The sequence below is a fragment of the Poromitra crassiceps genome (assembly GCF_964638095.1).
Source record: "Poromitra crassiceps genome assembly, chromosome: 23".
NCBI classification, from domain to species: domain Eukaryota; kingdom Metazoa; phylum Chordata; class Actinopteri; order Beryciformes; family Melamphaidae; genus Poromitra; species Poromitra crassiceps.
In genome coordinates this window covers 4,175,934-4,188,986 of record NC_139639.1, presented here as the reverse complement: position 1 = coordinate 4,188,986, position 13,053 = coordinate 4,175,934, and the positions used below count along the sequence as shown (strand labels likewise).

General features: G+C 45.1%; 1 protein-coding gene across 1 annotated transcript in view; it reads left to right on the top strand.

Moving 5' to 3' along the window:
- Positions 1–13,053, top strand: part of LOC310797298 (phosphatase and actin regulator 1-like) — a gene marked incomplete at both ends in the record, with an annotated part of 29,733 nt that overhangs the window by 9,951 nt on the left and 6,729 nt on the right. Inside the window, 5 exons of the mRNA XM_083659664.1 lie at positions 3,690–3,770; positions 4,684–4,887; positions 6,579–6,903; positions 9,075–9,271; positions 9,804–9,960. Of these exons, the coding sequence (XP_083515790.1) occupies positions 3,690–3,770; positions 4,684–4,887; positions 6,579–6,903; positions 9,075–9,271; positions 9,804–9,960 (964 nt within the window). The remainder of the gene's footprint in view (positions 1–3,689; positions 3,771–4,683; positions 4,888–6,578; positions 6,904–9,074; positions 9,272–9,803; positions 9,961–13,053) is intronic.

Sequence of the window (13,053 nt, the reverse complement as noted above, 5' to 3'; positions counted from 1 at the left end):
TGATGTTCTAATGATACAAAGCTGGTTGAAAATGGGCAGAGTGTTCCTTTAACAGACATGAGAAAACTGCTGCCGTATAACTGGCCATCATTTATTTTTGATTTTTGATTTGATTTGACTGATAATTTGCTATTGAAAGACAGAGCGGAAACCTCCGGGAGCCATTTTCGGCCATGTGTCAAACCTGTCGCCGAAGCAGAACTGTGGTCTCTCCGTAAGCGTTGCCGTTTACCCATTGGCTTAGAGAGCAGTTCAGTGTTTTGCCCAAAGACAAACGTGATGTTAAAGTGTCTAGTCAAGATGACTGGTCACTGTCTGATCTGATGTCAAGTGTCTTAGTTAAGATGATAGCGATCATTAGCGCTGTACCGGTCACCGTCTGATCTAGGACCAAAATTCCCCCCTTCTTCTTCTTCTGTCTCCTTGTCTCTGCAGCTGTCTCTCTTCTTCTTCTGTCTCCTTGTCTCTGCAGCTGTCTCTGACGCCTTAATGTTGATCATGCCTCCTGTGGCGGTAAGGAGCAGACCGGCCACTGGGCGGGCAGATGTTGCTGCAGGTAATTTGGACACTTGTGTGTGTGAGCAGCACAGCAGAGTGTTACGGATGTGTTGTGATAATAAACAGCTGTGGGAGGAAGGTGAGCTCACTGAGCTCACACGTGTGCTTTGCAGGATGCTCAATAGGTGGAGCAAGGGAGCAGCATTTAGGCAATCTGATGACGCCAGTGCTATCTTAGTGTTTTTGTTTTCTAGTGCAATAAATTGGCCTGGTTCCTTATGAACAGCAGTCACCTAAAGCACACTCTTAAAAACTACCTGGTCATGGATTATGGAGGGGGGGGGCGGAATATGAATGCCAAATTGCAAAACCCAGTGAGTGTGCCCTTGGTATGGCTCAAGGTGTCGTCGATGTAGCCGCCGTGTCTAAATTGAGGATGTTGAAGAGCCGTAACGCTTGCTGGGATACATAAGACTCCATGGACACGTGAATGTTTTCTGCGGGGCTAAAAGTATGAGCTAAAAGCCTCCACTTTGAGAGATGCAGCCTCAGGGTTGGTAGAATGTGCTCTGACTATCTGGGTCACTTCGCAGTGGAATATATTATTTCTCTAAAAAAACTAGGTGTAGTGTTTCTCGAGTCAGTGCAGGCTAGGCTGTGCTCAACTATGCCCATTTCATTTAAAAATGCTCTTAGCCGAGTCTCCCAGATGCATGTCTGACTGAAGAACCTCTCATCTCGGTACCAGAGCACGAGCGGCCTGGAGTGTGGGACCATGACTGACCACACGGCCGGTCCAGAATAAGACCGGGTTGATATCGAAGATTGACCCAGTGATCGAGAGGACAGCTTAGGATGTTCATACTCTGTGCATCAAAATTCTGATGCATTCTGGGAAGACATCCCAGCTTCTTTCTGGTGGCTGCTTGATGTCTCTATCGATGTTGCCATGGAAGTTTCTCAGCATACGCTGTGCACGCATACACACACACGCACATACACGCACATACACACACACACACACACACACACACACACAGAAGCACACACACACACACACGCACACACACACACACACACACGCACATACACACACACATACACACACATACAGGCGCGCACGCACACACACACACACACACACACACACACACATGCACGCACATACAGGCACGCACACACACACTCTGGATGTAGGCAATAGGTGACATTATTAGAGACTGTCAGACTGACAGCTGATTTTGCTAAATGAATCTAGTCTGGTGACCCAGTGAGACCCAACTTGATTTTGGATTTTGTAATCTGGTTCAATCTGAAATGTAATGTTGCAGCGCTGCCAGCCAATCACCAAACTTTAGACATGACATGACATGATATTATGTCAGTTGTTGTCATTTGGCAGATGCTTTTATCCAAAGAGACTTACAATATCCCATTTAGTCAACAGTAGAGAAATCAACTATGCAACACAATCTATGACAGCTATGACTTTTTGAATGAATAGAGTAGCACTTGTAGGAAGTAGTTTGAGAAGGAGTGAGTAACATTACCGTAGTTGGATTTTTTTATTTTTTTATTTTTTAGAAGAGAGAGAAAGCTGTTAGTTCAAGATGGGCCCAGGTGGAGCCTGAAAAGGTGTGTTCTTAGTCTTTGCCGAAAGACGGGCAGTGATTCGGCCGTCCTGACCGAAGGGGGTGGAGCTTGTTGTTCCACCATTGTGGCGCCAGCAGGGACGAGAAGGGTCGTGATCGACGTGCATGGGTGGAGGAGCGGAGGGAGCGAGCGGTGGTGTGAGGTTTGGAACCTGCTGACCATAGATCGTAGATACGGAGGAGCTGTCTGGTATACTGCCCCTGTAGGCCAGTATACCAGTGTCTTGAATCTGACTTGAATTTAGCCCAGGTTCCCAGGTTTTTCTCTAAAACCGTTTCACTGCTCAGCTGCTTGGCTTCAAGCTGATCTGCAACAAGCTTCTCTTAGAAAACGTTATGGCGAGCTATTGAACATCTGGTATCCTGGAGGAACTCGCATAATGGAGTGTCCTGTTGTTGTTCTTGTTGTTGTTGTTGTCGTTGTGATACTTCAGAACACTGAAGCACACAACGTATCCTAACCTGGTTAATCTGTGCCCCGGAGGCCTGCCTGTGTCTGACCTTTGTATGATTCTCATTTGTGTTTTCATTCTGGACTCCCAGCAGGTGGTCTGAATGAATCCACTGTGTTGTGACTGAGGGCGAGGAAAAGAGAGGTCAAGCATGTCGGCATTTTCATGAATTCACACTAGCATTGCACACATCACCTGTATGTGAAACACAGTACACACACACACACACACACGCGCACACACACACACACACACACACACACACGGCACAGTCTGTGATCTCTCTCTTAAGCAGGGCCTACAGGGCCGCAGGGAGGTTCTTGCGCAGTGTGATCGAGTGTTCTTGCTGGTCCTCATTTCACATTCTTAATTGGTTCCTTTACGGGGGGAGATTTTTAAATTACCAACGTGCCGTTTAACTGCCTCCATTCAGCCTCGTGGTAGAAAATGTTAAGTGCCTCAAGGTTTGTAAGCTAAAAATAGATCTGCAGGCTGAAGCTATGGGCCATGCCTGCTGGTACATAACACAGTGCTGTGAATATCTCTTGCCTTTACACTCTTTGATCTGTTTTTATTCAAGCTCCGCTTTAGCTTGGATTGTTTGGAAGAGATCAGTCACCGTTTGAAACACAACAAATCAAGGCTTCAGTACTGGTGTTCACTCTCAAATGCTGCTTGTCTGATTCAATATAAACTCAAAACTAAAGATGTACCCCTACCCACAATACCACAAGAATACACAGGAGGTGCAGTTGACTTTAGAGTTGAGTTCAGTCTCATCATCATGAATCCACTTGTATTTTTAACGAGCAACACGTTTCTGAAGGTCTATGCACCAGTAAAGAACTGGGGGGGGGGGGCATGGGCCTTTTTTGGAGGAACAGACATCTCTGTTACTCAGCAGAGATCTGAAACACTATCTTCACTATATGGAAATATCTGCTATAGGAAATGACTTTCATTTCAATTAATGGATTGACCATAATGGGGCAATATAAACATGATTGTGTGACACTTTGATTGGTAAAACCACTAATGCTATGGGAAAGTATTTTCACACTATTTGTCTATCTTCTCCCCCCCTCAGCTTTGGAACGGAAGATGTCGGTGAGACAAAGCAGAGAGGAGCTGATCAAGAGAGGCGTGCTGAAGGAGATCTTTGAAAAAGGTGAGCTGAATGTAATATGATGAGACTACAATAAAAAGTACCACAGACCTGAGATAAGTTTGGGCTTCAGAATATCTTGAGTTTACCTACCTTGAGCTTTCTGGGTGCTACTCTTCCCTCTGCACTGATAATAGCATGTCAGTGGATCTATGCCTTTAGGACTGGATTGAACAGTTATAAGCCTGTTTGAAAGCTGTATTATAGGGGTACGGTGGCGCAGTCGGTAGCGCTGTCGTCTCACAGCTAGAAGGTCCTGAGTTCGATTCTCACCTGGGACGCTGTGGGCGCTGGAGTTATGACCCCCCCATATCTTCAGTGCCTACTGCCCAGGTGGGCTATCTCGTCGAAAGGGCCTTTCTGCATGGAGTTTGCATGTTCTCCCCGTATTCCCCAGGGGGTTCCTCCGTACATAACCCCCCACTAAAAACATGCAGAAGATCGTCATCCGACCAGTGACGACAACATCTGAAGTTGGTCCCCGGGCGCTGGAAAGAAAAAGCGACCACTGCTCCTGGCCTGCCCCCTGGAGGAAAGGACAAGCCTGGATGGGTCAAATGCAGAGGACATATTTCACCGGCCACCGTCAGCATGAGTGTGTGTTGTGGCCGCATGGATGTGTTCGTGTGACAATAAAGACGGGCTTCCGTCTGAAATCGTGTTTTAATCGTATTATCCTTATAACTGACAGACTGACGTACAGCTTATGGATGGCTTAATGAGACGTATCACCTTTCACATATTCATGTCAAATTGTATGCCTCACTCCAAATGTCAGTCTGCCCCTGCACGCTTTAAATAGAAATAAATTGAGAGAAAAAGAAAACTAGATGCATCTCATTATCAGTCGCACAAACGTCTCAAATGGATTTTTGGATGCTTTGCCAATGTGTGTTTGTTTCTCTTCCCTCCTCAGCTACCGTTGAATTCCGTTCCTCGATGGACAGTGGAGTCTGCACTCAGGACATCTCTATGAAGTCATCCATGCTTCTGCCCACCAAGAAATGTGTCACCTACCCAGGCGGCCTTCAGGACCTCCCGGCCAAGCCCCCGCTGTACCACAAGCAGCCCCCTGCTCTGCCCCCAAAGCCTTTCAACAGGATGCCCAACCACAGCACAGGTGAGTTGTCCTCATGCTTCACAGCGACACGCCGCCGTCGGTGTCAGCATGAGGTAGAGGCTGATCATGTCAAATCTCATCAAGTGATTCAGTGTGCAGCACAGAGTGCTCAACGTCTAGTCACCTCTTATTTTGCCGGCTGGATGACGTCAAGCGGTGACTGATCACAATAGCTCCGTGGTTATTGTCCTGGATCACTATCTTGCTACAGTGGTGCCTGCAAGACTAACGTCACAGATTACAATCATGCTTCGTCACTTATCTTGCTACAATGGCTACTTTATGGATATCTAGATCACTATCTGGCTGCACTGCAACAGCAATTAACCAATTAACAATTAACCAATTAGGCATCAAAGCTGCACACTACAGTGCAGACGGGTACTTTTCTTAGCAGAGTGGGAAAACCTCTGAAACAGCATTTACAGTTAGACTATGTAACACTTAACTGTAAGTTCTCGCGCGAATTGTTCACTTGAGTTGAAAAATGTCGGGGGGGGGGGGGGGGGGTCTGACAATAAAAAATTAAACACGTGATTATATGAAAATATGAATAAAATTGACCGACTGTCACAATCTCACTACTACTACCCACGCGGGGGGGTTCCGCGTGGCTGTAGGAATGAGCACTTTCTAGTATTAATAAAACACCAATATTGTCCAATTTTTGTCATGAAGCACCTTACCTCACCTTTTCCTCAGAGTCCGAGTTAAGGTGTCCATAAAATAGAATCGGCTGCACAAAACACCCTTAAATCTTGTGCTTACGTTTCTTCCTTAAAATGTTTAACCTTATGGAGAAGATTTAAGGGTGTATTGTGCAACCGGTTTTATTTTATGCACACCTTAACTCGGACTTAAGGCGGCCCCGGGGTGTCAATAAAAGTGAATTGAGACAGTGAGTGAGTGCTTGTTTGAACAGATAAGCCATGACTGCCATCAAGGGGATTAGTAGTCTGATTAAATCCCGCTGTGGTTAGGTCAGATGGACTGTGTCTGTGTCATCGTCAATCTGTCCGTCAGTGACAAGTGGCATTACCATGGCCTAATTTCACACCACTCTGCACTGGTGTCTGAGCCCTCTGAGTGTCTGTGAGCTCTTGTTTATCTGCCTGCCCCAATAAAGCATAGTGGATGTGATGCAACACAAGATGAACCATGAAGATCTCAGTGACCGCCTACTTCCTGCTTCAGCACTGTACCAGAGATTTTTATCCGCTATTGATTTTCCCATAAACATTTCGTAAAATGATTATAAAAATAGTTTTACTTGATCAAACCAAATGGTTCAGCTATATTTAGAATCGGGAGAGACCATAGAACATTTCACCTGGACCAAAACTTTAAAAAAAATATATATATATTTTTCTTTAAATCTGCTTTTTTTTTTACGTTTTGGTCCTAGTGAAATGTTATGCTATCGCTCCTGTTTCTAAATATATCTAAACCGTTTGGTTTGACCAAGTAAAACTTATTTTTATAAGCATTTTACGAAATGTCTATGGGAAAATAAATGGCGGAAGACAATCTCTGGTACAGTGCTGATTAAAGCAGGAAGTAGGTGGTCACCTTGCCTCTCTATAAGCAGAAAGCACATCGATAAATAGTGCTCCCTCCTTCTTGTTTTCTCATTTTACCTCAATATCTCTCTCTCTCTCTCTCTCTCTCTCTCTCTCTCTCTCTCTCTCCAGATTCTTGCCAGCCCGTGAAGCTGGCCTGTATGCCCAGGGGGAAGCTCTCTCCCCCTCTACCTCCCAAGAAGGTGATGATCTGTGTCTCCTCCTCCTCCCCGTCTCCGAGCCCCAACTCCCTCGGCACCTTTTCGCAGAAGTGCGTCCCCTCTCAGGGCATGTCCGGCACCCACCACGGCTCCTTGCTGCTGCCCTCCCACCTGTCCGGGCTGCACCAGAGCCACGGCCACCCGCTGCAGCTTCAGTACGGCAGCTTGCACACGCCCAGCCGCATCATCGAGGAGCTGAACAAGACTCTGGCGCTCTCCATGCAGAGGTTTGAAAGGTAGGTCACTGTGTCTTTAACGGTCAGTCACCATTATTTAGCACCATTTCCTTCAACCTGATTCTAGGTGTTCTTTTCATTTGATAGAGACACTGCATGAAATAGGCCACGCCCACCATCACGGGGGAAAGCTCTCCATTCACTTCCATACACCAGCGTCATTTTCTTTGAATTAAACATAGCTAAAAGCTGTTGTGCGGTGGGGCTGCACAGACAACAAATGTAAAAAATCGCCAGTTTTTTTGTACACCCGAGGAAAACAACAAGGAAGCCATTGAGAATTGGCGAGAAGAAAAATGTGGATGTTGCTGTCAATGAAGTAAGTTGGAGTGTTCATCTTCCGTATATACGATTTTTTTTTGTACAACACCCGACCATGCACGCGACATAGGAGAACGCCAGGATTGGCCGGAGTTTTTGTTTCCCCCCCGTTTTGGCCGTGGTTTCTGAATGATGACGCGCTCCGCAGTGTCTCTATAGGACACCAGTTGTCATCGATTGATCGTAATGGGTGTGTTTACTAAAACAAACTAATCAGAGAGAAATTGCAGAAGCAGAGATGATCCATAGGTGTTTGCACCACCTGTTTATTAGGTTTGATCTTTGCAGTGACTTTGTCTGATACTTTGACATTTTTGTCATGGTGTTGTTATTATTGGGCTCACTCTCCTGCCGTGTAGGTCTGGTGTAGCCTACAGGTCTGAAGCAGCACACTGCCTGCTTTATGCCATACTGCGTAAGGCACTAAGGCAGTATGACCTACTTTTTATACTCACGGCCTACTTTTGAAGCTGTGTGTGTGTTGGCCTGACGTAACCAGTTGCTCTTTACAACAACATGTTTCTTCGATAGTATTTGGAGAAGGGGACAGGACAGCCGTTTGGACATTATGGAGTGCCAAAGTCATGCCCTCTACCGGGTTCGGCATGGGGCCTAAGGGATTTATTTCATCCCCCATTCATTCTTCCATACACGTTTCAGAAAAATCCTTATAAAAAGAGTTTTACTCGGTCAGACCAAGCGATTCAGCCATCTTCAGATAGGAGAGACCATAGAACAGGGATGCCCAACCCCAACCAGTAGATCGGGATCTACTGGTAGATCTCAGGGTGCTTACTGGTAGATCCCAAAATCAACCAGTCAGTCCGTGCATGTTTTTTGCAAACTGACAATTTAACAGTTTCCCAACTCTCTACCACCTTCTATACCTAGCTACGGCCCCTTCCCATCCCATAATGACAACAAAACACCCAATCTCGTGTAATATTGCATCATTATATAACCTGCTACATTAGCAACTTGTTTCACCACAGACATTTCAACCTGGATAAGGAAGTAATGGTCCTCACATCGTTCACCATTCAACCTGGATAAGGAAGTAATGGTCCTCACATCGTGCACCATTCGTCTGAAAGCTTGGAGCACTTGCACAACACTGTGGATCATAATAAGAAGCTCTGATTCATCAGTCTATCAAACATTTCATTCTTTTGCACTTATATTTGAAAGATGGGTCCAAGTTTATTTCTGTCACCTCATTTCCCTTCCCACCCTGCACTTCAAAATATTGCATAGAATTGTGGAGAATTGCAGAGGATTGCATCGAGTTGCATTTAATGTATATTTAGGCTCTTTGTCTATTTAAATATTTCGGAATAATCCAGCCGTGGGCGTACGGCACACGCACGTGCGCGCGCGCTCCCTCACTTGGCTCCTTCACATGACTTGCTTTGGGTGTGTTATTTACATCCTTTACCTGTGGTTTCTTGTAGATACTCACTGTGTGATGTATTTGTGGCCCACCTGTACATGCATTAAAAACTCTTTTGACACGATGCAGGCAGCATACCAGAAGCACATTTACGCCTTAAATTAATATTTGGGTTAATTTCATGTTTTAGGATGAGGGATTTTTGGGAGGAATATCTTATCAGTGATACTATATGTATTATACAATAGAGAGGAGAGAGATGGAATAAAACTGGATAATTTGCCTTCACTGAATGGACAGGCTCATACATTTAACAAGGCCAATAGTATTAATACTAATTATAATAATTAATTAATTAATCATTATTGTCATAAGCATGACCCAATATCTTCATACTCATATAAATAATTTCATATAAAATAACCAAACAAGCATAATTATTTCCCTTCCCTTCCATTAGTTCTGCATTGCATGGCGGTGGTCAGTGCACGCTCCTGGACAGAAGAGACATCCCGTCTGTGATCATCGACTGCGACGACGACAAGGAGAATATGCCCAATGAGTCCGATTACGAAGATCTGCCCAGCATGTATAAAGACGAGGATGACGACGAGGATGACGATGAGGACGACGAAGATGACGACGCTATATTTACAAGTGAGTGGTGGTCGTGGTGACAGGGAGGACTCACTTTGATGTTCAAACCACCCAAATGAGGAGAATGTTGTGATCATGATTATTTTATTGCACTTTTCACCTTAATATATATTTTTGGCTGTTTCAGTGGAGTATTTCTCAGTCTTGTTTTCACTCCTACTATCTTACTCTTATTTTGGTCTTTATCTACAAAATCCAAATAATAAATATTTAGGCTACAGTTACAACCCTAACTGGGCGTTTACACCGGGGCAATTTTCACAAATTCGCAATTTTTGCCTCATCGTCCGTTTGCTCGATTTGAATTTTTTCAACTTTGGCCAATAATTAGTAAACTACAAAGCGTGAGTGAAGCTTTTTTGTGCTTTGGTGTCAACGCACAGTCAGGAAAATTTTGCACAGAATCTGTAGTCGTTTGCATTCAAAGGTTCTGATTGGCACACAAGCATTGACATACCACCCCATGACTGTACGGGCTGTTCTATTCACTTCGGTACTGTCAAATGAGTGACATGATGCTTTGTGCGTTTAGGCACCCTGGCTCTCAAGGTGCTGAGGAAAGACTCGCTGGCCATCAAGCTCAGTAACCGTCCATCCAAAAGAGAGCTGGAGGAGAAGAACATCCTGCCCATGCAGACTGACGAGGAGAGACTGGAGTCCAGACAGCAGATAGGCACCAAACTCACACGGTAAGAGACAGTCAGGCACACACACACACACACACACACACACACACACACACACACACACACACACACACACACACACACACACACACACACACACACACACACAGAGTACCACAGGGATGACCTATTTTTGTAGGCTTACCAAGAAATCACCACCATGGGATGTCAGAATGGGTCATTTGTGTTCAGCAGGATAATCTTCACAAACGCGGACCACTTTTATGACTTGGGAGGCGTTCCATAGCCTAACATTCCATAGCCTTTTCCCCTTATGAACCAACATGGCGGCAATTTGCTACTTGCGACTCATTCCTGCGGTACTCTATTCTACACACTAGAGGTGTACAGAGACGCCATTATCTGTTCAACCAACCCAATGATCTGTCTCTGTATCTGTATTCAGATAGAAGAGTGGAAGTAGGCGTGGTTTATATGGTCATGTTAAAGGGACAGTTCGGATTTGAGTGTGAACCATTGTGAACAGGGTCACGAGCAAGAACAGGGGGGAAAAAACAGAGAAAATGCTTCCATACTGCTCCCCTGGCGTAATCCAAGTCTCCACAAGCCCTGAGATGCCAAGCTGACTTGTACTTGTTTTTAGCCGGTTTAGCTAGTGTCAATACTTCGCCTACAGTTTGTCGCCAGCAAACCACCACTGTGAGGAGCCCCACAACAGATTGTGCATTTAGTTCAATACAGATTAAATCAGTCAGGGATTGCCATTGCCATTTTGATCACTTTAATTTGGTAACTTTCAATGATAAAAAAAAATATTAACTGACACCGGGTAACAATAAATTATAAAAATGTATAATAGTGTCTAATAATAACGACAATAAACTATAAACCCATCAAATGTGGAGTTGAGGGGTGCACATGTAGAGAGAGAAATTGAGACCAGTGTCCTTGACCTTCCTTCAGGACAGGGGCAGGTGGACAGAGAGGCACTGACACCAGGTCAGTAGATTTTGTCTCAACTTCACGAGGCCTTTTCTCTTTTTTGTCACTCAATTTCTCTGTCCCACCGTTTGGTTCTCTGGGAAGACTCCTTTCCATTTTGTTAAAACGTTTTTTCCTCTTAAACACTGCTGTCCCTCTGATCGCGCTGATCGGCTCATCTGAAGCTCCGTTCTCTAGGGGTTGGGGCGTCGCTCGCCCACCCCCTCTCTGTCTCTCTCTTTCCGAATAATAATAATAATAATTATTATTATTATTAATAATAATAATAACGAGCAACTTGGGGTAGACGTTGCCTTGCCAATTTCTTCCTGTTACGCCCAGTGACTGTTGCTACAGCCAACTCGACAACAGCTGTCGGTGGGGGAAACGGCACTGTTCTCCTCCACAGCCCCAACAAGATGTTATCTCACGTTGGGCCTGATAATGCCCCCAAGAGCCCAGCTAATAGACCTGTGACTCAGCCCCGAGGCCCATGCAAATGTGAACCGTTTTTTTTTCTGTACCTTTTCATTTCCCCACCTTCAACATCTGATGAGGATAAACGCTTTATCTCGTTAAAAAGGAGGCTCTGAAAATGGAGCTGACCTAATTTCAGCAATGCATCATCTCGGCCCCTCCCTGTCTTTTTTCCCTCTCTCTCTCTCCCTCTCTCTCTCGCCCTCTCTCTCTCCCATCTCTCTCTCTCTCTCACCCTCTCTCTCTCTCTCTCGCCTCTCTCTCTCTCTCTCTCTCTCTCTCTCTCTCTCTCTCCCCCCCCTCTCTCTCTCTCTCTCCCTTTCTTCCTACTGCCTGACTTCCTCCCTCGCTTTCCTGAATCACCACGGTGATGATGCATGTGCCAAACCATCACCGCCCGACTCCTCCACACAGCAGTTAGTTACATACCAGCAGTGTACATCCTGCACTGGTACATTATACACAAACCACACAGGGATCTGTATACATACAGAGTGTATTGGGATCAGATCGTAAACGGTCATTATGTTAATTCAATTAGGGCTGCCATTAACGATTATTTTCATAATCGATTAATCTCTCGATTCTTTTCTGGATTAATCGATTAGTTGTTTGGTCTGTAAAATGTCAGAAAATGGTAGCAAATGACGATCAGTGTTTCCCAAAGCCCAAGATGACGCCCTGAAATGTCTTGTTTTGTCCACAACTCAAAGATAATATCAGTTTACTGTCATACAGGAGTAAAGAAACCAGAAAATATTCACATTTAAGAAGCTGGGATCAGAGAATTGAGACCTTTTCTCTTCAAATTGTACTCGTAACGATTCATTCGATTATCAAAATAGTTCTGTGGATCGACTAATCGGTTAATCGTTGCAGCTCTAAATTCAGTGTAATATGGTTTCCCCCCCCCCCACAGATCACACCTCTCTTGGTCTCTATATTTGGCTTTACTATGACTGTTTTTGAACACGAGTCGTCCGAATGGAGGTGAAGTAATGACGTGCGGAGAGGAAAGAAGACTATGGAAATAAGACCGGAGAGTATGAGACGATATCAGGCATGGGGAAGTATGGCCGCGAGGGAGGGAGGCGATATGGTCTCGAGGCACTGGCACACAAGCCGCTCTTCCCCACTGTGACTGGAACACAGCGCATGTTCCCACAAGGCCTGCTGCTTTACTTGTCAGCATCCCAAAAAGCCCTCTGTGTCCTTTGCACAAGGTCGTCATTCCCAATTTCATGCTTTTTTTCCCTGCCACAGCGTCGAGCTATGTAACGTAGCCCCTTTGTGTCAGGGGTCCAATCAGAATCCACAGCATTGAGGCGTGTAACGTAGCCCTTTTGTGTTAGGGGGCCAATCAGAATCGATTATGATAACACCGGTCGACGAGGACACTCTGACCTAAACTTTCTCCTCTTGTCCTTACTCACCGGGGAGGAGCTTAATATTTTGTGCCCGCTGAACAAATTAAAGTCTTCTTGTTCGCCATTTCATCGTCAAACCTCGTGTAAGTCGTTACATAACGCCAGGATCATGGCTCTCTTGCCCGTGTTGCACAGGACAGACACTGTGTTGTATAATAAGGATGACAATAATAACTATAATGAACGTGATGATAGGAATTGTTTGGGAAGGACGTTTTGCTGAGATGATGCTGATGGGATCTTCAGACCC